This window comes from Engystomops pustulosus, chromosome 2 (genome assembly GCF_040894005.1).
Source record: "Engystomops pustulosus chromosome 2, aEngPut4.maternal, whole genome shotgun sequence".
In the NCBI taxonomy this organism is placed as follows: domain Eukaryota; kingdom Metazoa; phylum Chordata; class Amphibia; order Anura; family Leptodactylidae; genus Engystomops; species Engystomops pustulosus.
This window is the reverse complement of record NC_092412.1, coordinates 129,731,301-129,755,893: the sequence shown is the minus strand read 5'-3', so window position 1 is coordinate 129,755,893 and position 24,593 is coordinate 129,731,301. Positions and strand designations below refer to the sequence as shown.

Here is a 24,593-nt window from a genome sequence, read left to right as displayed (position 1 = left end):
CAGGTCTGTCACGGGTGCTCCTGCGATCCATGTTTAGAGTTGCAGACACATCTGTGGACCCCCGCATATCTCATCTCGGCAGTCGCTGGGATACTCACCCATCCACATGCCAGCGACGGCTAGTGCGCACACGTGCCGGCTCAGTGAAATTTAAAGGGCCAGCGTGCCTGTAATTGGCGCTATTCACCCGCTGTCCGCCTATATAGCCTGCCTCTTCCTTTTGACCCCTGACGGATCTTTGTGCATTGATGCCTAATAGAAAGCTTATTTTGAGACTCTTGTGATTATCCGTTGTGACCTCTGCTTCCATTCCTGACTTTGATTCACTGCTGTCTATCTTGCTTGCCTTGCACCTGTGTGGCATCCCGCAGCAAATCCAACCCAGGCTCTGGTGAATACTGTGTGCTACTTAGAATCCACTTGCAGCGGTTCAGTGGGTCCACCACCACCGACCCTGACAATGACTAGGCAATACTTTGGCTTTTTTCCTGAGAAAATAAAAAAGTGCATCTTGGTTAACTGAGTCATTATGAGATTTATTTGTCTCCATTACACTTTTAACAGATTTGAGCAATTTAGAGTCAGGGCTATTCGCAGAAGTTATCTGGTCCTATGAGTAGCTGCTAGAAAATGTATTTATAGAAGATGATTGCCTACAATGTTTTCTACTTTTATGACATCTTTTGGACTTTTTTTTCTTTGTACTTTGTATCTCATTGAATACAGCAGACATCTTTTTCTTCATCCACTGAAAAAAGACTGCTTCTCCTAGAGCCTGAGCAGAAACAGCACAAGGAGCACAAACATTAGGGCAATTCTCAGGTAAAGGTTTCTCACAACTAGTACAGTCTCTATGATAAGACTGTCTCTTCCTTTTACCAGGGCTTCGCATCTGTAACACAAACAAGTGTTAGAACATGCCAAATGAGGAAACAAAGGCACTCAGGAAGGTAAAAGTTTAGACTGGCTCAGCTGCCTAGCAGGTGCAGAGAGCATACACCAGCAGTACAGCCTTAAAACGGGAAATGCATATAAGCCATACCTAAGAAGGCAGCCGTTATAGGCTTCTAATGGGATATGCAGCAGGAGTGAAGTTTATCCAGAAACTCCCACAAACGATTGGACTTCCGCTACCATGTAACGTCACCAGGATTGCACTTGTAAGACATCTGCTACTACCCTTCTGGACATGCACCATAGCCCACCTCCACAAATTAAAAAACACAGATTAAAACCAGCCACACGCATGGTAAACATGCAAAAACGCACGCATGCATTTTCAGTGCGCTTTGAAAGGCACCAAGAACTGACCAAGAACGCACCATGTGACAGCACCCTTAGGACACTTATAGGGCAGATGATTTATTGCTGATGAACATTGTTAGTGTGTTCTTCTGTCCTAGTTAGGACCCCCAACGCTTTACCCATCAGTGCTGCCTGAAGGACGAGAGGAAAGTAAAATTAACCTACAGGTACTCACCCATCGTTCTCTTCATCACGATCCAGGCGCTGGTCTTCTTTAATCGCGACACACCGGGATAGCTGGAAAAAAAAAATTATAAAAAGCAGATTGGGGGCACGCTGTCACGGCGCCCCAGGCTATTAATTATTCACACCTCCCGCGCAAATACATATCACCTGCGCAATAGATACCTACTTTTCGTATGTTGCAAAGGGAGGTGACGTTGCACATCCTTTTTTCAAGCAAACCTGCCAGGTCAAGATTAAGAATATCAGCACCAGGAAGGAGGTGAAAAAGATGATATGTGAGTATCTGTAGTTTAATTTTACTTTATATTACTGGTAGATTTCCTTTGATGAGGTAAAATTAGTGACAGGTTTCCATTAAAATAAAACGGATAACTGAAACCCTTACATCATCTAGTGCGTTCCCCAAAACTGATTACGTACAGCTTAAGGCTAGATTCACACTGCCGTTGCCCGCCCTACGCTAGCACGCCCGGCACACAGTAGCGTGCAGGGAGAGGAAGAGGAGGTGAACGCTGCTCATCCCGCCCCTCTCTATAGGGATGTGTGGCGCACAGTGCATTAATACGGGCAAAGATAAGACATGTCCTATCTCTTTCCCGTGTACAGAGCAGGACGGTACTGTACTGCTCCAGTAGGGTGCCATGCGCCCATTCCCCATTGGAGATTTTTCAATGATTTTTCTGTGAGGTACACATACAGCTGGGGATTTCTAAAAACTCTTCTAGTGGCATTCCATTGGTTTTCGAGCACTTGTTAGAGTAATAAGACAGAAGAAGAAGCACCTGATTTGTTATTATTTTAAAGTTCAGAAATCCCTTCTAGGACTGCAGCTTCTAAGTTTGACACAGCTAGGACGCCGTAAACACTGGCATCCAGTCAGCCAGCGTGCCCTCAACCAACATGTCCGTCTCTGGCATCGGGCGTCTAGTAATCACGTGAGCGTCTCCTTATTCTACGTCAGTGTTTTGCTGGCGCTGTTATCATGAGAGGTTGAAGTACGCAGCTGACGTTCCGCCAGACATATTTCAACCTCGTCTTAGCAAGCGAAAGCAGGCGCCATAACAAGGAAGGCGGCCGACAACCTGACACATGGGCGGGGCCCAGCGATGCAGTGGGGGCTGCATGTGATCTTCTCCGTGAGTGGGCGTGGCTTCCGTTAGAGGAAGCGACGGCTAGAGCGATAGAGGGCGGGGCTGCCGGGGTTGCTGTGTGTGGAAAGCAGGTGATGGTTCCTGGAGCTCCGGACACCGTTGCTGCACTGGAGTAGCTGGGCTCCGGAGCCTGGGGAGGACAGCCAGCCTATCGGCCATGGAGTGAGAGGGCAGTGCTGATTATTTTTGACAGCGGAGTCATCATGGGGGCCAAAGAGTCCCGGATTGGGTTCCTCACATATGATGAAGCCGTCAAAAGAGGTAAGGAGCAGGCTGGCTGCTGTGTGGCAAGTGACGGGCAATGATCAGGAAGTGCGGGCGAGCAGAGTAGGGTGCAGGCGGGGAATGGAAGGTCAGATGGTGGTGACTACAGCTGCATCCCCGGGCATGGGAGCAGTGTGTGCCTGCAGTGGAATGCCTTCCCCCGGCCATTGATTTCTTGATGACTGTCAGCTAGCAGTGCACCAGGCTGGCCTCTCCTCTATGGGATCTCTCCATCAGCATGCACCTACATGCCAGATGTTAGGGGGTTACCATGTATACCACTTCACAGGTAAAACTTTGCCATCCACACTGTAGGTGAAGTCTTTATGAACAGATCCCCTATGCAATTATCAGCTTCATTATTCTGTTATCATACTTTTCAAGCTGGTGAGAGAATTATTGGGAATCCAGAATAATCCCTGACATGATAATCACTAATTTATCTCATGATCACTGGACTAAGGTACATTTATACCCTGGGAATTGGCCAAAATAAGTCAATGTTGCCTGCACTGACCTGTCCGGTGATGATTTATTTGTTTTTTTTTTAAACTTACTAGAAATGAATTCAATTGATTGGTTGCTATGGGTAACCCTGGCACTTCCTGTCAGCAGTCTGGATGCTGGAGGAGCAGTGGGTGACATTTCTTACTCTGGGTAGAAGTTGTCACAAGGCATGTGCAGCAGTAATGTATTGGGATATGCAGGGATCTGGGCATGGATCCAGGCTGCTGTCTAATGCCAGGTACATTATAGAGGCAGTATGTCACCTTGTACACAGTCTCCTCGAAGTGCAAGTTATAGAGCCACTAAGATCAATCCATATGTAGATGTTTCTAGAACTCCTTGAAATGGAGTATGTATGATACAGTAGTGATAGTGCACTCAAGGAGTCTGTGGTCAGCCTCTCCCCAGGCTGAAAAAACTGATAACAGGGAACAATAGCCTTTATATTGCAAATAACTACAATTCCTGATAAGATAAACTAGTCTCCCAGTGTTCACACACAGCAGAAAGTCAGTTCCATACATCCTAGGGTAATTTCTGCTAACCCCATTCTAATTAATAGGACAGACACAGACATGACTGCAGCAAATTTACCACTTGTGAACATATCTCACCTTTTTAAAGGGGTTTTCCAGGCACAACAGATTCATGGTCTGTCCATAGGGATAGGTCATTTATGTGACATCAGTCAAGTTTCTTTTTATAAGGTGTTCCTAATTGGTATTATATTTTTATAAGACAATTATATTTTACGTATTGTATTGTTGCTTTTTATCCAGTTTACTGATATCATGTATCACATTTTAAAGTCTTTGGTTACTTCAACCTAAACATTTCAATAAAGAGATAAATGAGATTGTAATCAGTGGAGAGGCTAAATCAATCCTTCCTAATTTCCTTCATGGCATTATCTTGGGAGTGTTTTTATCATTGCTTCTGTTGTTAACTTACTGAACATCTCTAACTGGTTTTGTGCAGTATGTAAATAAAGGCTTTTATCTTGTGTTCCTCCCAAAAAGGGACTGGTTGAAATCCTGTTCTTCCTGATACTGGCCTTTTACTGGCACTGTGTATGGCATCTTTAAGCAGGCCATGTGCTCTGGGTACTTGGTCAACAAAGGGGCTGCACCAAAATACAGTTTTTTTGAACTGCAGAGAATAATCGTTTACCATAGGGATATGATATGAACTTGGCCTATCTTGCTGAATAATTCAGTTAACATTCTGCAATGGCAATTCTTCATCAAATATGTGGTGTGTGAAGAATTACAGCCTGAGTTTGCAGTTCGGGGAGCCCTGTTGTATTGTCATCAGTGCATGAGCAGTCCTCAACCCCCTTGACTTGAGGCCCGCGGTGTGTTGTTTTTCGTGGCACGATATAACACGTGGTCATGTTCAGGAATCCACTTTCAATTCTGTGGTTTTTTGCTGCGTTTTTTAAACAGCAAAAAAATACTTATTGAGTTTATGTGAAAATGCATTTTGATTAAGCCCGTCTAAAAGCAAAACGCCGCATTAGAATTCAATGATTGGGACCCCACAATCCAGAGAATTCTCCAATAATGGGTGGAGCGGCAGGGTGAACATACTGGATTAACTCAACCCTGTGTTAATCTTGTCATGGCTGCTAAGGCCACAGATGAAGGTTATCTGCTGTAGCTAACCTGCACACAAGGCCACGTTCACACACGGTGTGTTTTAATTTCCTTTTGAGATAAAGGTAGTCCCCGGGTTATGTACAAGATAGGTTCTCTAGTTTTGTTCTTAAGTTGAATTTGTATGTAAGTCGGATTTGTGTATTTTAGAATTGTAGCTCCAGACAAATTTTTTTTTTTTTGGTCTCTGTGACAATTGGATTTTAAAAACGTTGTAGTGTAATAAGAACCAGGATTAAAAATAAAGCTTCATTACAGACACCTTTGATAACTGTTACAGCTGATTATTGTAGCCTGGGACTAAAGTACAGTAAATTACCAACATCCAGAGCTCCGTTTGTAACTAGGGTTTGTTTGTAAGTCGGGTGTTCTTAAGTAGGGGACTGTCTGTACAATCCAAAGGTTTGCCCTTCTATATGTTGAGGCAACATTGTCTTTTCATTGCGCTTAGTATACGTGATGGAAACGCAGAGTTACCTTAGCATGTGCTCACTGTTTGAGCCTTGGATTGTGTCTCAAAATGCAACCAAAATGCGTGTGAACAGCCAAGAATTGGGTGGCAGAAGAAGAAATTGGGCTACCCCAGTGCTGAAATTGACAGGTCAGGAAAGCTTTTAAGTCGGAGAACCCCTATTAGTAATGACCAAATACTTATCATTCTTGATAAATGCTTTCTTAGTGACTTGGCTTAGCTGCACGATGCTCAAAGGACAATGGGTTCATGTTATCAAAGGTTGCTTAAACATTAGCATTCCTTTATGTTGTATTTGCACGACGTTCAGATAAGAAAAGTTTGTGTTACAAACTTTCTATTATTATTATTAATATTTTTTTTTTTTTAAAGAAAATGTAAAGGAATTGTTCACTACAATCCGATTAGCTCATTTAGTTGATACTATTGTCCTGGTTATAAAAAGGATGAGGTTGGGGGGGGGTTTATTTGCCAAAGTATTGTTTTCTGAGTGAGGATATCTTCACTGAGGGCGCAGACACACATTCTTCCTGCAATGCATTTGGAAACCTAATGCAAATGGAACGGGGAGGGGCCTGAGCCTATGTATCTGCGTTTCAGAGGAAACGCATGCAACACATGTTTCGCATTGTTTACATGCTAAACAGATGTTGCGAGTTACCGATCACATGCGTTTTGTCTGAAACGCAGAAGTGAGCTGTACAAGCCCCACCCCGTTCTGGCTGTATTGCGTTTACAAACACATTGCAAGTGCAGTTTGTGACCACAGCCTAAACTTCACTTTAAAGTTGTGGACACACAAAGCAAGTACACTAATGGATTTCTGTTAATGTGACCCAACACTCAAAGCACTTTTTTTTGTTGCATGTGAAGGAGATTTAGTAAAAACTCATCCTCTGTGCTGGTACTATACATCATAGCAGTTTATCCTCTGGCAACTGTGTGTATATCTTATATGCCCCTATGTTATGTACCTTTTCCTGAAAAATGATAACTTTTGTCTCTGCAGGCCTAAGCATTGGCCAGTGGTGTATTACATGATAAAATAATTGGGTGAAAATGTCCTGGTTGGGTCAAGTATTGATTTGTAAAGGTCTATGAAATATGATGTCTCCATATAAATAAAGATAATTATTTACATAAGTGAAATGCCTCTTGCATATAAACATAGCTGAGCTTAACCCCTTCCCGCTGAGGCCTGTTTTAAGTTTTCACTCATCTTTAAAAATGTATAACGTTTTCATTTTTCCATGTACATAGCTGTACATTTAAAGGCAATCTGGCATGATCCACTCTTTTTTTTTTTTTTTTTTTTTTTTTTTTTTAAATAAAGATCATGCAAATGAGCCTGAGGGGCTCCAAGCTCTATTAAAGGGGTTTCCCACAAACCAAGTTAGGCCTTATCCACAGAACCTTCTGATCGCTGGAGGTCTCGGTGAGGAGACCCTCACAGATAATGAGAACGAGTGGTCTGATGGGGACCCAGGTACCTCCCTTGGACCATTTGTCGCTCCCAGAGATTAATGGAGCAGACTCTGTGCATGACTGTTCTGTTCCATTCATCTCTATGGAGCTACCGGAGATCACTGAGCACAGCCTCATTTTTAAAGCCTTTTCTTTTTTTTGTAAAACCAGGGAATAAGAAGCTAAGAGAAGCGCAGATCCTGCCAAAAGGGGTAAACACAAGCATGTCAGTATACTTCGTTTAAAATCCTTGATCCTGGTGGTTTATGGTCTTTTAAGCTCAAATTAATAAAGAAAAAAACTGAAGCTTCAATGTATCGATGGGCACAAGCTCTGACTGGGAATTGTAGCACTATTGAAGCCACTTTATGAAAATATTAAATTTAATCACATATATATTTACCATTTATAACTGTATGTAATTGTACAGAATATCCCTATAATTTGTGAAAATTAGGCAGCAAAAAGAGTCAAAGTTTAACTGGCTGAATTTTGATATATTTTCCACTGTAGTTTATTGTTTTTCATGACTTACATTGATTACATGATCCAGAAGCCAAGTTGTTGGTGCAAGATTCCATAAACTTGAATAACTGTGGTACTCAAACTTGATAAGCACCGCAGAATAAAATGGATTTTCAAGAAATTTAAGTAATTTGATTTCTTTTCTTTTAAATAAATGGGGTGTATCGCAAGTTTTTTTTTTCATTTACACTCTATTTTTGAATCTGTCTTTTGATGATGAAAAGATACAAAATCTTTGGCTGCATTTCACCAAATCTCTATGTTGGCGTTAAAGCAAAAGTAGCTGTTTCTTAATAAATAATTTAGTAGGCAGGAAGAAGCCACAATAACATGAACACATACTATAAATTTGCTAGTTTCTAGGATTAGCTTCTCTACTGCAGCTTTTCACTAGCTGCTTCTGCAAAGGCCTCAATAGTTGCAGATTCCAACACCAAAAAAGTACTTATTATACCAAGCTCATGAAATGATAACAAACATTATAGATAATTTTTTTTATCTTGTTTTTCTTTATGCTAACATTGTAAGGACATTGTTTGGGCTTTAAGGACAAACCCTTTTTTTTTTTTTTTTTTTGTGTTTTCATTGCTTTGTTTTTTTTTACTTTTCATCTGGCGTTGGTATATGAAGGCTTCTTTTAAAACCAGCAAAACGAATGGTTAGATGGTTACATGTAAAACACATGTCCTGACACGTGTTTAAAAACGCATCACCAAAATTCCACATTCCACCCTCTGTGTACGGAGGGGAGGGTTAGTTATTATAAAGGGTTGAAAGCTTATGGCAGTGCTGGGGAACCTTTTATAGACTGCTACAACACTACAACCAAAATCCACTTATTTACTGAAGAGTACCAACATGGCATTTTAAGTAGTAACTTATTGCTACCTGTTTTTCCACATCTTTCAATCGTACTGGCCCCTCAAGGCCACCAATACAGTTGTAAGGAGGGCAAATTCAGACCATAATTGTAGCTTCTCTCCAGGGTCTCTCTACAGGTTTTACAATATTTTAGGTGGACCTAGGTAATCTGTCTTGCAATATTGTTTACAGGAATTGTGTTTAGTAATATGCATTCAGACATAATGTATGCCCCAAGAAGTCCTTTTTTACACAGAGGTCTGTCTGTATATTGAAATTTATTGGTTACTTCTAAGGGTGAGTTAACACGTGCACTAACTCATGCGTTTTCAAATGCATCACAACACTTGAGAAGAGCAGATTTGCCTTATTACATTGCTGTCAACATTGCGTTTCCAAAACGCATGCATTTACGCAATGTTAACACATATGTTAACACATGCATGTATTAACTTTATGTTAATGTGGGTGTTAACATCTTGTTATCAGTTTCATTTTGTAAATGCCATGTTGACAGCAATGTAATTGGCAAATCTTCTCTTCTCTTCTCTTAACGCCACGTGTGACCACTGCGTCATATGTGGTCATCTCCCTGGGGTGTGACTAGAGCGCTTAAAATATAGGACACAGTCTCAAATACAAAATTTATAGTAGTGTCCACTCCTGTATATATAAACCCCCTCACATCCTCACATGGCTTTTGCTCATCTGGATTTGTGCAACAAAAAGTCTCAAAATAACCCAAAAGTCACACCTGCCAGGACAGGAAAAACTAAAAATGTATATACGGGGGGGCGGGGAGGCTGGCGGGCTATATACAATGTCACGACAAAACATTGTCAAAATCTCCTGGATATCTTATAGCAGTGGTGGCGAACCTATGGCACTAGTGCCACAGGGCGGCACTCAGAGCCCTTTCTGTGGGCACCCGGGCCATCACCCCAGCGCAGCAGTCAGGTCTCAAAGAATCTTCCTGCAGTTCCAAGCAACTTAAAAGATGCTGCTTTAAGTCATATTTTGATACTTCACTACTTTGGACTGTAGGAAGAGGGAGAATGAGTCGAATTATCTTTGGAGGACCTTCTGCTGGCCCCACGATTCTCTGTATACAGAGGGACACTGGAAAGAAGCTAAATTGCTGAAAATTTTCCTTCTTTCTACTGTGTTGCTGTCCTCAGGAGGCCAATATGATTTAAAGTTATTGAAGAACATAGCAATAAGTTATTGCTTTAATTTTTGGTTGGCACTAAAGGGGGGTTTTGGGTTGCAGTTTCGGCACTCGGCCGTTAAAAGGTTCGCCACCACCATTTTATAGCGTTCCAAAGCTATAACCACTTAGTGACAAAGGGCAGATTTGAAAAATGGAACCGCGTCCTAGAGGCCAAAATAGGTCCCGTAGGGGGTTAAAATTAGGTACCTTGGCTTCTACTTGGGTGGGCTTATACTCAAGTGTATACTGTAATATTGGGCTTGTTAAAAAAACTGTCAGCAGTATTGAACTTGCAGAGATGATGCTTTTTTTATCTTGCTTAAAGGGAACCTACCACCACAAATCTACCTATAAAGGTAGATCGGGTGGTAGGTGGATCAATGGGACGTGAGGATAGCCCTTTTAAGGGCTAATCCTCACGTCCCCGCACTTTTTTAGTAACTTTTATTAGCCATGTATGCAAATTTTGTTATGCGGCTACTGGGGCCTGGAGTAGCCGCATCTGAGGTTACATGGCGCAGCTACTCCACGCTCCGGTAGCCTCTTTTCCCCTCCTCCTCACCATCTTCGGCGCGCAGCTCCTCGTAGCTGCGCGCCCTCGTCCGACGATCCCGCCGTCTGCGCACAAGTCTTGCATACAAGGCTAATAAAAGTTACTAAAAAAGTGCGGGGACGTGAGGATTAGCCCTTAAAAGGGCTATCCTCACATCCCATTGATCCACCTACCACCCGATCTACCTTTTTATAGGTAGATTTGTGGTGGTAGGTTCCCTTTAATGAGAGCTGTAGAAAATTCCATAACAAATTGCATAAAAATGCTGTGTTTTTGTCACATTGTTTCCAAAGATTTGTTATTAAGTGATAAAATATTATACATACCCTCGAATGGGGCCTATGAAAATTACAGCACATCCACACAAAATAAAATCCATAATCTAGCTCACTTTGTGGAAAAATAAAAAAGTTACCACTTTAACAAGGTGGTGATGCAAAAAATAGTTGTAAGAAAAGTGTTTTCACTGTTAAACACTAGCACAATAAAACCTAAATGGGTAGTCCCAGACTTAAGAACACCCGACTTACAGACGACCCCTATTTACAGTCTGATCTCTCTGATCACTGTGACCTCTGGTGAACCTCTCTGGATGCTGGTAATTTACTGAACTTTAGTCCCAGGCTGCAATGATCAATTTAAGGGTTATCAAAGGTGTCTACAATAAAGGTTTATTGTACATCTTTCTTCCCATGGCATCCCAAAATTATAAAAATCCAATTGCCACAGGGACGTAAAACAATCCTTTGTTTTGTCTGGCAAAATATACCTATCCCGACTTGCATACAAATTCTACTTAAGAACAAACCTATCTTGTATTTAACCCAGGGACTGCCTGTGTATACATAAATTAGGTATTATCTAAATTGTACTGACCCTCAGAATAAAAATTACATATTATTTATGCCATATTGTAAACAACTTAAAATGAAAGGCATATTCTTATCTGGGCATTCAAATTGAATTTAATTTGAAAAATATACATTTCTTCCGTTAGATGTTATTAAAATGTACCTATGTGAAGATAATTTCTCATAAATGTAGTGATATGGTCCCTTAGAAACAAGACTGTGTTCTTGGATACGACCACCTTTTGCTGGCGTGATTGCACAAAGAAACTAAAAGTTTTTGTATAAGAAATGGCTGTGAGTTACTGCATGTCCCACAGCCGTCCTGTGGTAATGATTGCTGAATCCAGGAGGTCAGGCACGGCTCAATAGTGCATGCCTGGCCACTGCTGCCAGAGTGCAGGGTGGTCGTTTCCTAGGAAGCCATCTTGTTTCTAAGGGACAACATGGCTATATTTATTAGAAATTATCTTCACATGGGAATGTTTTAATAAAAACATCTAATTGAACAAAAGGTTTACATATGGCAAATGAATGCCCAGATGGGAATACCCCTTTAACAATAAAGTGCCAAAATGTGTGTATTTTTTTTTTTTTTATGCAATCCAGAAATAAAATTCAATCAATACATTGAAGGCACCACAAATGGATAATAATAAAAACAAGCCATAAACCAGCTACATACATGTAAAAATACAGATTTTAGAACTCGATGGGGAAAAAAGAAAATGGTAAGCCACAACTGGTCACCTAAGGTAATTACTCTGTATAATTTGATGTCTGAACTTCCTGCCTCTTTCTCAAGTTGGAAACTAGTATTGGATATGCCATTGGTGGTGGGGCAAAGAAAGATATGCACTTTGCTTAAACCCTTATTCACATGCCAGTGTTTGTTCGGTTTTGTTTGTCAGTTTCCCTAAACCAACACCAGGAGTGCAACTTGCACATGGCTAAGGTTTAATGCAGCTGAACATATGCTAAATAGTTGAAAGTCAACTCTAGTTTCAAGGGGTTTTCCCATTGTCAAATTTCAATCCCCTAGTGATGTTAACACACTAAAGATAATTTTTAACCCTTTACTATCACTCCCTAGACTGGTCAGTGCAAAATTCCAGGGCAGGGATTTCTCTAAGCAGACACTTTATGATCCATCTAGTTCTGTGGTTAGATTACCAGGGTACAGGTTTATATATACTTTTATTTAGTGTCTGACACATAGAATGAGATATGAGACACATATGAGATGAGATCCATTAGATGCCTATTACACACAATGACACTCTCACCTCTCCTACATATCTGCTATTTCGCAACAAACTAGATCTGCTGTGCCTCCCCAGATAAATAATAACTTCTCTGTCTGTAGCTTGTAGTTCTCCTCATGCTGCTGCCTGGAGGAACTGATTCTGTGTATCAGTGTGCATTGGTGCGTGTGCTACGTCCTGGACTGCTGGGTATTGGGGCTACAGTGCAGGGAGCAGAGAGACAGAAATCTCAGCTGCACAGCCGTCATACAGAAATCCAAGATGGCGTCCCTATCCCTAAGTCAGAAGTTAGTCGTGTCTAGGAGCAACTGAATTGTGTACACCAGGACCGATAGACAGGCAGGACTTATATCTGTGAAATGCTTTATTTTTTGTAATAACGTGAATTAGAGAATGTGTGTTATTTTGTTATCCTGAGTAAATTTAAGAAATTTGTCTTCGTGGGGATATATCTATCATCCCTTCTTATAAAATCATAGTTGGCTATTCCTGAAGTGGACAGTACTTCATGGTTGTGACATCAGCTAAGGGCACTAAAGGCTTTTTGCATGAATCAGGAAGGCATGTTTGTAATTGGATGCTTGTGACATCACTCAAGGTCCTGTTTTCTTGCACTCCTCTACTGGCCTTCTCTTGTCTCCAGCTATCTTTTAAGGATTCCCATGGTTACCAGGAAGCCAGAAGGAAAGAGGGGGACAACAAAAACCTTTGCTAGCATCTAAACCCCTGCTAATAGCTAATTAGAGTAAATTAGAGAATTGCTTACTTTTGCTTAGTGCAGAGTTGGGCAAACGTTTTTATACTTTACAGTTGTACTTTAATTGTACTAATGGTATCTCTAGTTTTGGGCTACTGGCCATACTCATTAGATAAATATCACTATATACCACTCTTGAGACTGACGCATTTGACTGTACAGGCGGTCCCCTACTTAAGAACACCCGACTTACAGACGACCCCTAGTTAAAAATGGACCACTGGATATTGGAAATTTACTGTACTTTAGTCCCAGGCTACAATAAACAGCTGTAACAGTTATCACAGGTGTCTGTAATGAAGCTTTATTGTTAATCCTGATTCTATATAACAGTGGTGGCGAACCTATGGCACGGGTGCCAGAGGTGGCACTCAGAGCCATCTCTATGGGCACCCTTGCCATCACCAAAAGGCAGTGTTCATCAGACAGGACTTAAGGCCTCTTGCAGCCCAGGACCCTAGAAGGAAGCTACAATGATGACCCAAATTTTTTCTACTGTATTGGCATCCTCTTTTGGCAGACCAAAAAAATTCTGGCTGGGGCTACAATTATAAAATATACAATTCAGACTTGTATACAAATTCAACTTAAAGGGGTATTCTCATCTGGGCATTCACATTTAATTAAATTCATTTGCCATATGCAAACATTTCTTCAATTGGATGTTATTAAAAAAAAATGTTCCTGTGTGAAGATAATTTCTCATAAATGTAGTCATGTAGTCCCTTAGAAACGAGATAGCTTCCCCGGATACGACCACGTCACACTCTGGCAGCGGTGGCCAGACATGCGCTAATGAGCTCTGCCTGACCACCAGGATTCAGCAATCATTACCACAGGACGGCTGTAGGACATGCAATAACTTCCAGACATTTAATATTCAGAAACTCTTTGTTTCTTTGTGCAATCTCTCCAGCAGACGTGGCCGTAACCAAGGACACAGTCTTGTTTCTAAGGGACCATATGACTACATTTATGATAAATTATCTTCACACAGGAACATTTAATTGAAGAAATGTTTATATATGGCAGATTAATGAAACTGAAAGTGAATGCCCAGACGAGAATACCCCTTTAAGAATAAACCTACAGACCCTATCTTGTATGTAACCCGGGGACTGCCTGTATTCCATTTGGATAGGGAGCAGAAATTGCTGCTTGATGTGAGCAACACCAGTGAAGGGATACAAAGAGTCTGTCAGTGCAAGGAGCTACAAAGAGATCAGATGGGGATTTATCTCATTTTCAAGGGGGGAAAACTGCCTCTACATACCTCAGAGATGCTTGTAGAGTCGATAATGCAGTCTCTGCTTGTAGTAATACTGAATAATGTTGTGCAATACCATGAAGCTACTGATATATTTGCCTGTATATTATGCAGGGTGAGGGCATCTGGACAATATATGAATGTTCATATACTTTTTGGGGGCATTTTCTATCTTGTAAAGTTGTTGATAAAGTTGTTGTTACCAGGCAGGTAACTCAAATAAGGGGGTGTTTTGGTGCTCAGTCGGCCCGTGCGCTAGATTTATCATACAAAGTCTGAAAGATATGTGTTGCACTCCCCATGTTAGAGGTGCACCACTCTGTCTGGGCAGTACAGGGAGAGACAGATTTATGAAGAACGGGTGCCAGAAATCATGTCTGCTTACCCTAAACTCAGTAGATCCAGGGTTGGGTCTAAGGGCAACGAAAATTGTTAACACCAGGACTGATAGACAGGTTGGTATCATATCTGTGAAATGCTGTATTTTTGTTAATAATATTGAATTGGTATAACCTAATAACGCATTCTCCAAGTACATTTAAGAAACTTGTCTGTGTTTCTGTTCTTAGTCACAGATGGTTAATTCACTATCCTACTTAATGTAATATTTCTTTCTACCAACTAGTTTTCAGAAATGAGCTTAAGCTTCTTAGCTTGCAGATTTTGATTTTGGGGCGGCTAATGTTAGTTGAGGTAGGCAGGTTAACTATTCTCAATGGCGGTGCGGAAGAGTCTCAATGGGAAGTGAGAGAGTTGATGGAGTGGTGCTTCACCACTGATGGCAACACTTGAGATATGCCATGAAAAGTATTTGCATACTGTTTATAAATAATTTTTCTACATAACAGACTAAGCAGCTCAAAGGGCACCCACACCCAACCACATGTATTTCATGTATTTTTTTTTTCCATGGGCAGTCGCTTCCTATTGGTACAGATCCATTGTGTATGGCCTGATGTTGCATAAAAATTATATATAGTGGCTAATATAAATTTTGCCACTTAATACGACAAACCAGTGCATTGTGATTGGTTTGTAATCCACAGGTATTTAAAAATAAAGTAACTTTTTTTATGAGGCACAAGAGCTTTTGGGGTGTCACAAGCGGCTCTCTGAGCTCTACAGACTCTGGCTATTAAGCTGACCTCAGAGCCCTTCTCCTTCTCCTCCCTGCTCCCTCTGCTCTCCACCTATGTTGTTTGTCAGAAATCTCACAGCAGCAGTGTGCACATCTTCCCTGCCTCAATATTTCTGGCACTCAGGGGAAGAGGGTAAAGGAGCAGGAAGGCAGGGCAAAAGGGCGCCAGGGTCCCTCTCGATCTCTTGCACCTCAAAAAATTAAGCTTTATAAAGTAAAATGCTGGAGCAGAGCTACTAATAAACATATCTTTAGAATCACGCTGCTGGGATCTATCCAGCCCCATTAATAAGTGGTAGGTTTCCATTAAATGCATAGAAACTTTACACAGAGACAGAGATTTAATCCTGCATTTTAAGCCACTTATTCTAGTTAGATGTGTAATGATCCTGTTACACCCCAGTCACTACCATTGTGCAATACTGCTGAGCCCTAGGTTTCCCAATGATTGGGTGGAGTACTAACAATTTATTGATGACCTGAAAATATATGTGATAGAGCTTATACCTTGAGCAGCTCATAAAGGATTGTTTAATAGGACATCTTTTATGTTTCCTAAGATGTATGAGATCTGCTCTCACAGATTGCTTAGTTGTTTTATCCTCTTATCTAGTGCTAATCCAAAAAATGTTTTGCTACATTACTTATCTTCAAGGGTAGCTGAGGCCATGTGAAAATGTATTGATCTAGTGAAGCAAATTATAAAGTTTAAAGGGAACCTGTCACCAGGAGAACCATTTTTAGCACTCCCCCAGTCCCCACAGAGCATAGTACATACACTGCCAAAGTGTTTTTGTATTAAAAATTGGTTTTACAGAAAAAAAAAAATATGTTCTATTGTACCTTTCATTAGCATCTTCTGTGTGACTAGGCAGTTGCCAAATGGGAGGGTCTGGAAAGGAGCAGTTCCCACCCCCACCCTTGGGGAACAGCTACTCCATGTGACCTTTTCAAATATATGAAAATACCCATCACTTGGCCTAGCGACCCCTCCCCCCCCCCTGCTCCACTACAGCCAATCCTGAGTGTGGGGAGTTATTCATATATTTGAAAAGGTCACATGTTTCCCAAGGGTGGGGGGAACTGCTCCTTCCAGCCCCTCCCAATTGGCAACTGCCTAGTCACACAGCAGATGCTAATGAAAGGTACAATATAACATATCTTTTTTTCTGTAAAACCTATTTTTATACAAAAACACTTAGGCAGTGTATGTACTATGCTCTGTGGGGACTGGGGGAGTGCTAAAAATGGGTCTCCTTCTGACAGGTTCCCTTTAACAAATTGTCAGTACTCCGATCTGTTTGGATATCCTATTACTATAATTATTATTATTGTTAGCTGAATAATGAACACTCCTCCCCATTTATCTTTATTAGCAGAAAAAGACCTTTTGTTTAACTTGAGTTTTTATAGTATCTGTTTTTTTTTTTTTTTCATTATGCTCTATGCTAGAAAAGTTTATTGGGAAGTATTCCAGCGTTCACACTTCTCAATAGAGCTGTGACATCGGGCTGAAACATTCTTTTTCTTCAGCTGGCTTGTAAGTGTACTGTGTAACTTGGGACATAATATGATAAGACATTCCTCTTCTTGGAAACTTTCATGTTTTATATTTCTCTTTTAACTCTTACTGCCATTAAATGTTGTTTAATGTTCAGCCTGCTGTACTTTCTATAAAGACAATATATACAGTAGGATGTATATAAAAATGGAGGAGACGCATGCATGCCGCCATATTGGTTGTGAATACACCATATGGGGCACTGATATATTGCTATGGCAGCATGAACCCACTACAAGGCTCCCACAGCTGGCATAGAACAATCTGTATTAGACCCTGTTAACCATAATCTATTGCTGATAAAAGGAGTAATGATGGTCTTTTATTTTGAGCTTTTATCTTCTATTATCCTTTATTTGATTTCAAAGAAAACCAACTTGCAGAATTAGCAAGCTCCAGTCATTTACTGGGCTTGATGGCCAGAACTCTTAAAACAAACCTCTACAAAAATATGTTCTACAATAAAAAATTATAAAGAGGTAATTTTCTGCTGACACGTTCTCTTTAAGGATACTTCTAAAGCTCATTCTCTGTAGGTCGGTGCTTATTCTGCTGTGTGATGTATCTGAAGTGCAGGTCCTTCATTTGTATGTGGCCACAATTTACTCCTAGCTTCTCTTTTCTAACCAGCATTGATTCCTTTCATCTTGTTCATCTTTTAACTTTATGATGGATTGTGGGGTTTGAAATTAGCTAAGTTCTACATGTGATTGGTAGATTGAAATCAAAATAGGCTTTTGGTATTATTTCCGAGAAATTGTTTTCAATCAATATTTTATACCGTGCAGGCACTGGGGTGTATATGTGTCTTCCAGGGGTGCACAGTTTATCAAGTTATATGTGGGGATGGTGGAATCCCTTGTGCTGTGCTTTTGCACAGACAGTTTAAATCTTTGTAAATGTATGAAAACATTAGAAAACCTTTACTAATTTGGTTCCCCCGTAATCGTACCGACCCAAAGAATAAAGAAGACTTGTCATTTGGGGCGCTCAGTGAAAGCTGTAAATTCCAAGCCCACAAGAAAATGGCACCAATGCGTTTTTTCACCATTTTCACTGCATTTGAAATTTTTTTTCCCAGTAAGCGGCATGGAATATTAAATACCGTCACTATGAAGTGCAATTTGTTACCTAGAAAATAAGCCGTCACAGAGCTCTTTATTTGTAAAAAAATAAAGTTAGTTTTTTTTTTAAGGTGGGGAGTGAAAAATAGAAATGAAAAAACAAAAAAAGGCCTGGTCGTTAAGTTAAAACCTTTAATATGGCCACCGTTGTACTACCCTGTGAGGACTTATCAGATACTTCCTTGGCAGTAAAAGAGTTAAAGACGGAGCATTTTTTAAAATTTCTTAATTAAAATCTCATAACTTTTTTTTGGTTACCTTCCCTGTATGAGGAGAAGTACCAATTGCATTTTTTTTGAAGAGTGTATGATACATAAAAATTATTGCATATCTTTTATTTTTCCAATCTTTTTTATGTTGTGACATTCAACATGTCTCTTTTTAACTTTATTCTTAGTGTTGATACAAGTATGGTGCTGCTAAATATGTAATTTTTTCACTTTGATTTTATGTTGCTAACTTTTTAGTTCATTATTTGGTCATTGACGCTTATTTTTTTTGGAGTTGGAGTTTTGGGATTTGGAGTTTTTATTTATACAAATTTTTCATGCATTAAAATTGTTTTTTTTTTACTTTTAAGAAATTTTTTTAAGTGGAAGAAAAATTAAATTACTGTACAGTATACAGCCAGCCTGTCCCCCAGTAGTATACAGCCGGCCAAATTTGAGAATTTTCTTTCATGGGAAAACCCCTTTAAAGGGAACCTGTCACCAGGAGACCCATTTTAGCACTCCCCCAGTCCCCACAGAGCATAGTACATACACTGCCAAAGTGTTTTTGTATAAAAAAAATTGGTTTTACAGAAAAAAAGATATTATATTGTACCTTTCATTAGCATCTGCTGTGTGACTAGGCAGTTGCCAAAAAGGAGGGACTGGAAAGGAGCAGTTCCCCCCCACCCTTGGGAAACATGTGACCATTTCAAATATATGAATAACTCCCCACACTCAGGATTGGCTGTAGGGGAGCAGGGGGTGTCACTAAGCCCAGTTATGGGTGTTTTCATATATTTGAAAAGGTCACATGTAGAAGCTGTTCCCCAATGGTGGGGGGAAACTGCTCCTTTCCAGCCCCTCCCATTTGGCAACTGCCTAGTCACACAGCACATGCTAATGAAAGGTACAATATAACATATCTTTTTTTCTGTAAAACCAATTTTTAATACAAAAACACTTTGGCAGTGTATGTACTATGCTCTGTGGGGACTGGGGGAGTGCTAGAAATGGGTCTCCTGGTGACAGGTTCCCTTTAATACTGAGGCCAATACTGAGGCCAATAGTTTAGCATAACAGAGGGATTTGTGGAAGCTTGAAGAGTGGACAAAGAAATGGTTGAGAAGGTTTAATATAGATAAATGTAAAGTTATGCACTTGGGTCACGGAAACAAAATGTACAAATATGTTCTAAATGGTCAATAACTTGGTAAAACTACAGCTGAAAAAGACTTGGGGGTATTGGTGGACAGTAAACTTAATTTTAGTGACCAGAGCCAGGCAGTTGCTAACAAAGCAGATATAATTATGGGATGTAATCATGAGATGAATAGATTCTCATGATAAGGACATAGTTTTGCCCTTATACAAATCCCTGGTCAGACCACACATGGAATATTGTGTACAGTTTTGGGCACCAGTGTATAAAAAGGACATGGTAGAACGGGTGCAGAGGAGAGCAACCAAGATTGTTAGGGGAATATAGGGGGTGGAGGGGACTAGAATACCATGACAGATTACAAAATTAGAAATTATTCATCTTAAAAAAAAAAAAAAAAAGACGACTGAGAGGATCTCTCCAAAGATCTTTTTATACCTAGGCCTGTGACCAGGACAAGGGGGCATCCTCTATGCCTAGAGGAGAGGCGATTTTACCATCAACATAGACAAAGGTTCTTTACTGTAAGAATTGTAGTGCAGGGGTTGGGCTGGAATGCCCCTCAGGCCGGCCTTCTCCACTGTCTGGGGGGGGGGGGATAATTTAAATTACTGTCAGTTTGCAAGTAATTGCAATTATATGAGGACTTCTTTGCCAGAATACTGGGGTTCAACTCCCGATAAATCTTGCTGCGTGATTGTGACTTCTGCACAGACGGAGAGTTGTTCCCCTGATCTTTCATAGAGTAGTAAGATTGGTAAGGGTGCTCCATTGTGGAACTCACTGCCATTATGCAGTTTTATTTCCCTTTTTTTTTTTTTTTTTTTTTTTTTTCCCTTCATTTCATTTTCATTTTTTTCCTGCATTTCATTAACTAACAGTTAAATGAAAATAACATGGGGGGTGGCGGGTGGGCTGGTGACATATTCAGCTTTCTTTATTGTGTAAAGTGTCATTCACTTATTGATGTAAAGCAAAAAATCTTTAGTTTTAGGGGGTTTTCTTCTTTTTCCTGAGATGTTCTACTGCATTTCTACACACTTTGACAGGTTTCTCTAAAGCTAAAGTGCATACCCCAGCACTAAATGTGAGTTATTTTCCTCTGTGAAAGTAATTTGTCATAATGCTGTTATAATGCTGTAAGCAGCTTACAGCTGGTTTATTTATAGGCCTATGTTGCATTGCTTTTGAGAGCCGTCTCCCGAAAATAAACTGTTGGTGCTCTATTAGCATTCTGTTGCTTCATTGACTATTTATCTATGCCTGTTAGCTTCCGCAGGCCTTGTAAGATACCTCTTGAGTAGAGTTCTTCTCGTGCTAATTTTGTGTAAATCTTGTGTAAGAATTGTCAAGATGTCTTTAGGGTTGACCAGTTTTTTTCAGACAGTTGCTTTATTGGATTGTTCTTGGCAGTTTGCATACCCTGCAATTGTTGCTACAGTCCAGATTGCTATAATCTCTATATTAATCTCTTATGATTGGATCAATTTGATTAAATCTTTGAGACCTGTATGTTAACATTGATTGCATGGCAAATCTCATTATGATATATTGCAAGGCTTTATTTTCTGGTATGGGGACCACTTTGAGTTTTTAAAATTTAACAAAATTTCTCTACCCCATCTCGTCTTGTTTCTTGACGAAGGCATATGTGCTTGGTTTACTGACTGGACCACAGAACATGAGTTCAGTTCAGCTGTTGTGGATTTGGATTGGTAAATCCAGCAGAAACTGGGAGCAGGGTTGTCAAAATGAACTTTGACACTGTGTGCAATAAAAGTAATCAATGTTGACCCTATGTAACCAGGTGAAACCATATTGGGAACATTAGATCACATTGCTACACTCAAGGAATTTTCAATGGGTCATGTATTTACATGTTTATCATATGGATTAAAAGGTTTTTATTTGGACACCAAAGTTTCATGATGAGGCAACACAGACTTTATTCATTTTGCAGGGGGCTGGTTTTATTCCCTTTTTAAACGCTCATACAGTACATACAGCGCAATGAGCCTTTCACTACAAAGCACATGCGGTGTAGCCGTTTCAAATTAGTCCAGTTGGCTTGTTGCCATCACAAACGGAATACTTTACATTGTCACTGTGTATTTAGAAACATGTGATTTGGGCATAACATGTTGGTATATAAAACACTACAAATTGTGGTAATATGGGTTTTTCAGGTATGGCAAGTCAATCTGTCTTCTAGCTGTAACTAAAAGTTTTCAGACCAGAAATTCCATTAAGTGTGTGTGTGTTTTGTGTGTGTGTTTGTCACTGAAGACCTTCAATTAATGTCATTAAATTGTCAAAACCTTTTGAAGTGTCATTGTGATTGTGTTACTTTGCAACTGATCCACAAAAGCGTACCGCACATGAATTTCTTGAGTTTATATAGACTTCTTTTGAGCCACAGGGCCAGCTCCGAATTTACTACAGCCTCAACGCAGAGGCTGTTCATCTGCATAATTCCATTGAAATAAAGGTGTCGCACAGATGATAACAATGTTTGTTTGTGCATGGAGCCTTACTTTCTCTGATTTTATTGAAGTTGTCAGAGGAACTTTGTGAAAATGTTGCAAAAAGTTCTCATTAGATGGAGTTAAAGGAAATCTACTGTCAAAATCAAGCATGAGAAACCTGATGGAACTTACTCATAGACACAGGCAACAATAATCTGCTTATTATACACTTTACAGGACTTAAGGACAGAAAGCACTTAGGCAATATTCTGTTCAGATAAGTTAGCCCTAAGGCAAAATATTTATTCCCATGTCCAAGGGGCACATAAAATATAACTTTTATTAGTGTGAAGTAAAATTAAAGAAGGCTACCCAAAGTAAATCCATTTCTTTAAAAACCCAACGTTTGTGTGGAGTGTGTCTTTGTTATTAATATTATTAAATAGTAATTGTCTGTTCACAATGGTAGGTGTTATCAAATGGCTCTGTGTGAGCTCGGCTGGGGAGTTTATATACATATCAAAGAGTGCTGCTTATTAGCATCATTTTTTAAAAGTTGATTTTAGAAGGAAGGAAGCTTTGGAGAACAAATATGAGTCTGCGGGGCTACCTTAGCCCCTCTGTGAATTGGTTTTACAGGTGTTTAAACTCTCCCCATCCCCCTGTTTCCTCAGCATTTGTATAGTGAGCACTTCCTGCACAAGTGCTGTGGGAGCAGTTGCAAGGGTGAGACACTGTAACCCAAATCACAGAGAGTCTAGGATACCCCCTCAGGCTCAATGACATCATTTTAAAAAGTTTATTTTAGAAGAAAGGAGGCCATACGAAACAAATATAAGAACATTACCACAATCACAGTGCCTGGATCTATGAGTGCTCTGTGTTATATCATGTTTGATTTTGATGGTAGATTTCCTTTAAGAAAAGCAAAGGTGGAAGGATTTCTATATGTGATTTGTAGTACAACATTTGAAGTGTTGCACTTGAAAAATGCAGCCTAAGTGTACCACGGAAAGGCAACTGTTTACTAAGAAAGATATCATTTCAGTTGATCATTGTGCAGCTATCCTCCAGAAAGTAGCACAAAACCCACAATGCTTCATGTGCATAAAAGCACTCCACAATTCTGGTCCACATCTATTCATTCAATAAACTGTAGATTTTACACTGAAAATTCTTGGAAAAATATATGGTTTCTATTGTAACAAACTATATAAATCATAACTTTGCATGATGTTTCGTGTTTTTTTTTTCTTAATTATGCAGTGACGGATGTGGAATTAAAGAGGCTTAGAGATGCTTTCAAAAGAACATGCGGTGGTCCTTCTTATTATATGAGCCAACAGTGCTTTATCAGGGAGGTATTAGGAGATGGCGTTCCTCCAAAAGTTGCAGAGGTAAGAACTTAATGTCACTATGTGTTTCATATTATTTCTGTTCAGGTATAACTGAGGTGGTTACTGATGTGTTTGTTTAGCACATAACAGAAGGAAGATTCTAGCCTTCCACACCTTGATTTAAAAAGATAAAATTTTTAATTGCATCTATTCCATCTAACTTTTATACATTCATTATCTGTTGGTATGGGTAATCAAGAATATTAGTACTGCCGCCTATGGCCTATGCATATTAATGTTGGGCAAAGCTATCGTGTCATACAGGTTTTGATATATGATTCAAATGGTTTCCTGTCGCTGCACCGAATACATCCGTAGGCTGTGGCCCTTTAGCCCCTTCAGGACGCGGCCATTTTGTAGCTTAAGGCTCAGCCCCACTTTGTATTCTGACTTGCGTCGCTTTATATAGTTATAACTTTTGAACACTGTTACTTATCAAAGTGATTTTTTTTTTCCCACATGTACTTCATTTTAGTGGTAAATTTTGGCTGATAAGTTTTGCGTTTATTTATAAAAAGAAAGAAAAAATAGTGAATTTTTTGAAAAATTTGTCACTTTCAAAATTCGAAATCATTATGTCTTCAGGTAGATAGATAGATTTACCACCTAAATAAGTTGCTGAATAACATTTCCCATACGTCTACTTTAAATTTTCATAATTTTTGAAATATGTGGATAATTTATTTTGCTGTCACGCGGCTGACAAATCGAATACCGGTTTTCCATATTTTCAGAATTGACTATTTTGGGGATAAATACTGATTTCAAAGAAATTTGAAAGCATTAAAAAAAAACACTATATAATCAACCAATTTTCAAATCTGCACCCCTCTAACTATCAGAAACAGCTTTTAGGAAGATTGTTAACCCCTTGTGATCTTCATTGTAATTAAATGAAAATGGAGATGAAATCTAAAATGGTCAAATTTTGTCAGTTATACATTTAGCCCTAAAATGTACACATTTCCAAAAGATAAAGAGAAAACCCATATTAAAATTTGTTTTGCAATTTCTCCCGAGTACAGAGAACGCCCCCCCCCCCCCCAACACTTCTCTGTTATTTGTTTTATGGGCGCACATTGATGAGATGCTTTTTCCAGTGTTTTGGGGTTAGTATCCCCTTTTGTTGAGGAAGGGGGGAAAGCATCATTCTGTACTGTATTTTTTACGTTTTTTCCTGGTGTTCACTGTAGACTAATAATCATGTTATCTTTATTCTATGGGTCTATACGATTACGGGAATACCA

At 39.7% G+C, this 24,593-nt stretch overlaps 1 protein-coding gene and 1 long non-coding RNA gene across 3 annotated transcripts in view; one reads left to right on the top strand and one right to left on the bottom strand.

Moving 5' to 3' along the window:
• Positions 1-1,048: 1,048 nt before the first annotated feature.
• On the bottom strand, positions 1,049-2,726 carry LOC140118465 (uncharacterized). The gene is made up of 4 exons (XR_011853199.1): positions 2,274-2,726; positions 1,658-1,710; positions 1,481-1,542; positions 1,049-1,205 (listed from the first exon to the last, which is right to left on the bottom strand). It is a non-coding gene; the product is annotated as an uncharacterized lncRNA (long non-coding RNA).
• Positions 2,727-2,767: 41 nt separating this feature from the next.
• Positions 2,768-24,593, top strand: part of USP32 (ubiquitin specific peptidase 32) — a 132,291-nt gene continuing 110,465 nt past the window's right edge. For both annotated transcript variants that reach the window (XM_072136419.1, XM_072136418.1), the window contains exons 1-2: positions 2,768-2,903; positions 23,216-23,346. In XM_072136419.1, the coding sequence (XP_071992520.1) occupies positions 2,846-2,903; positions 23,216-23,346 (189 nt within the window). In that variant the 5' untranslated portion in view covers positions 2,768-2,845. The remainder of the gene's footprint in view (positions 2,904-23,215; positions 23,347-24,593) is intronic.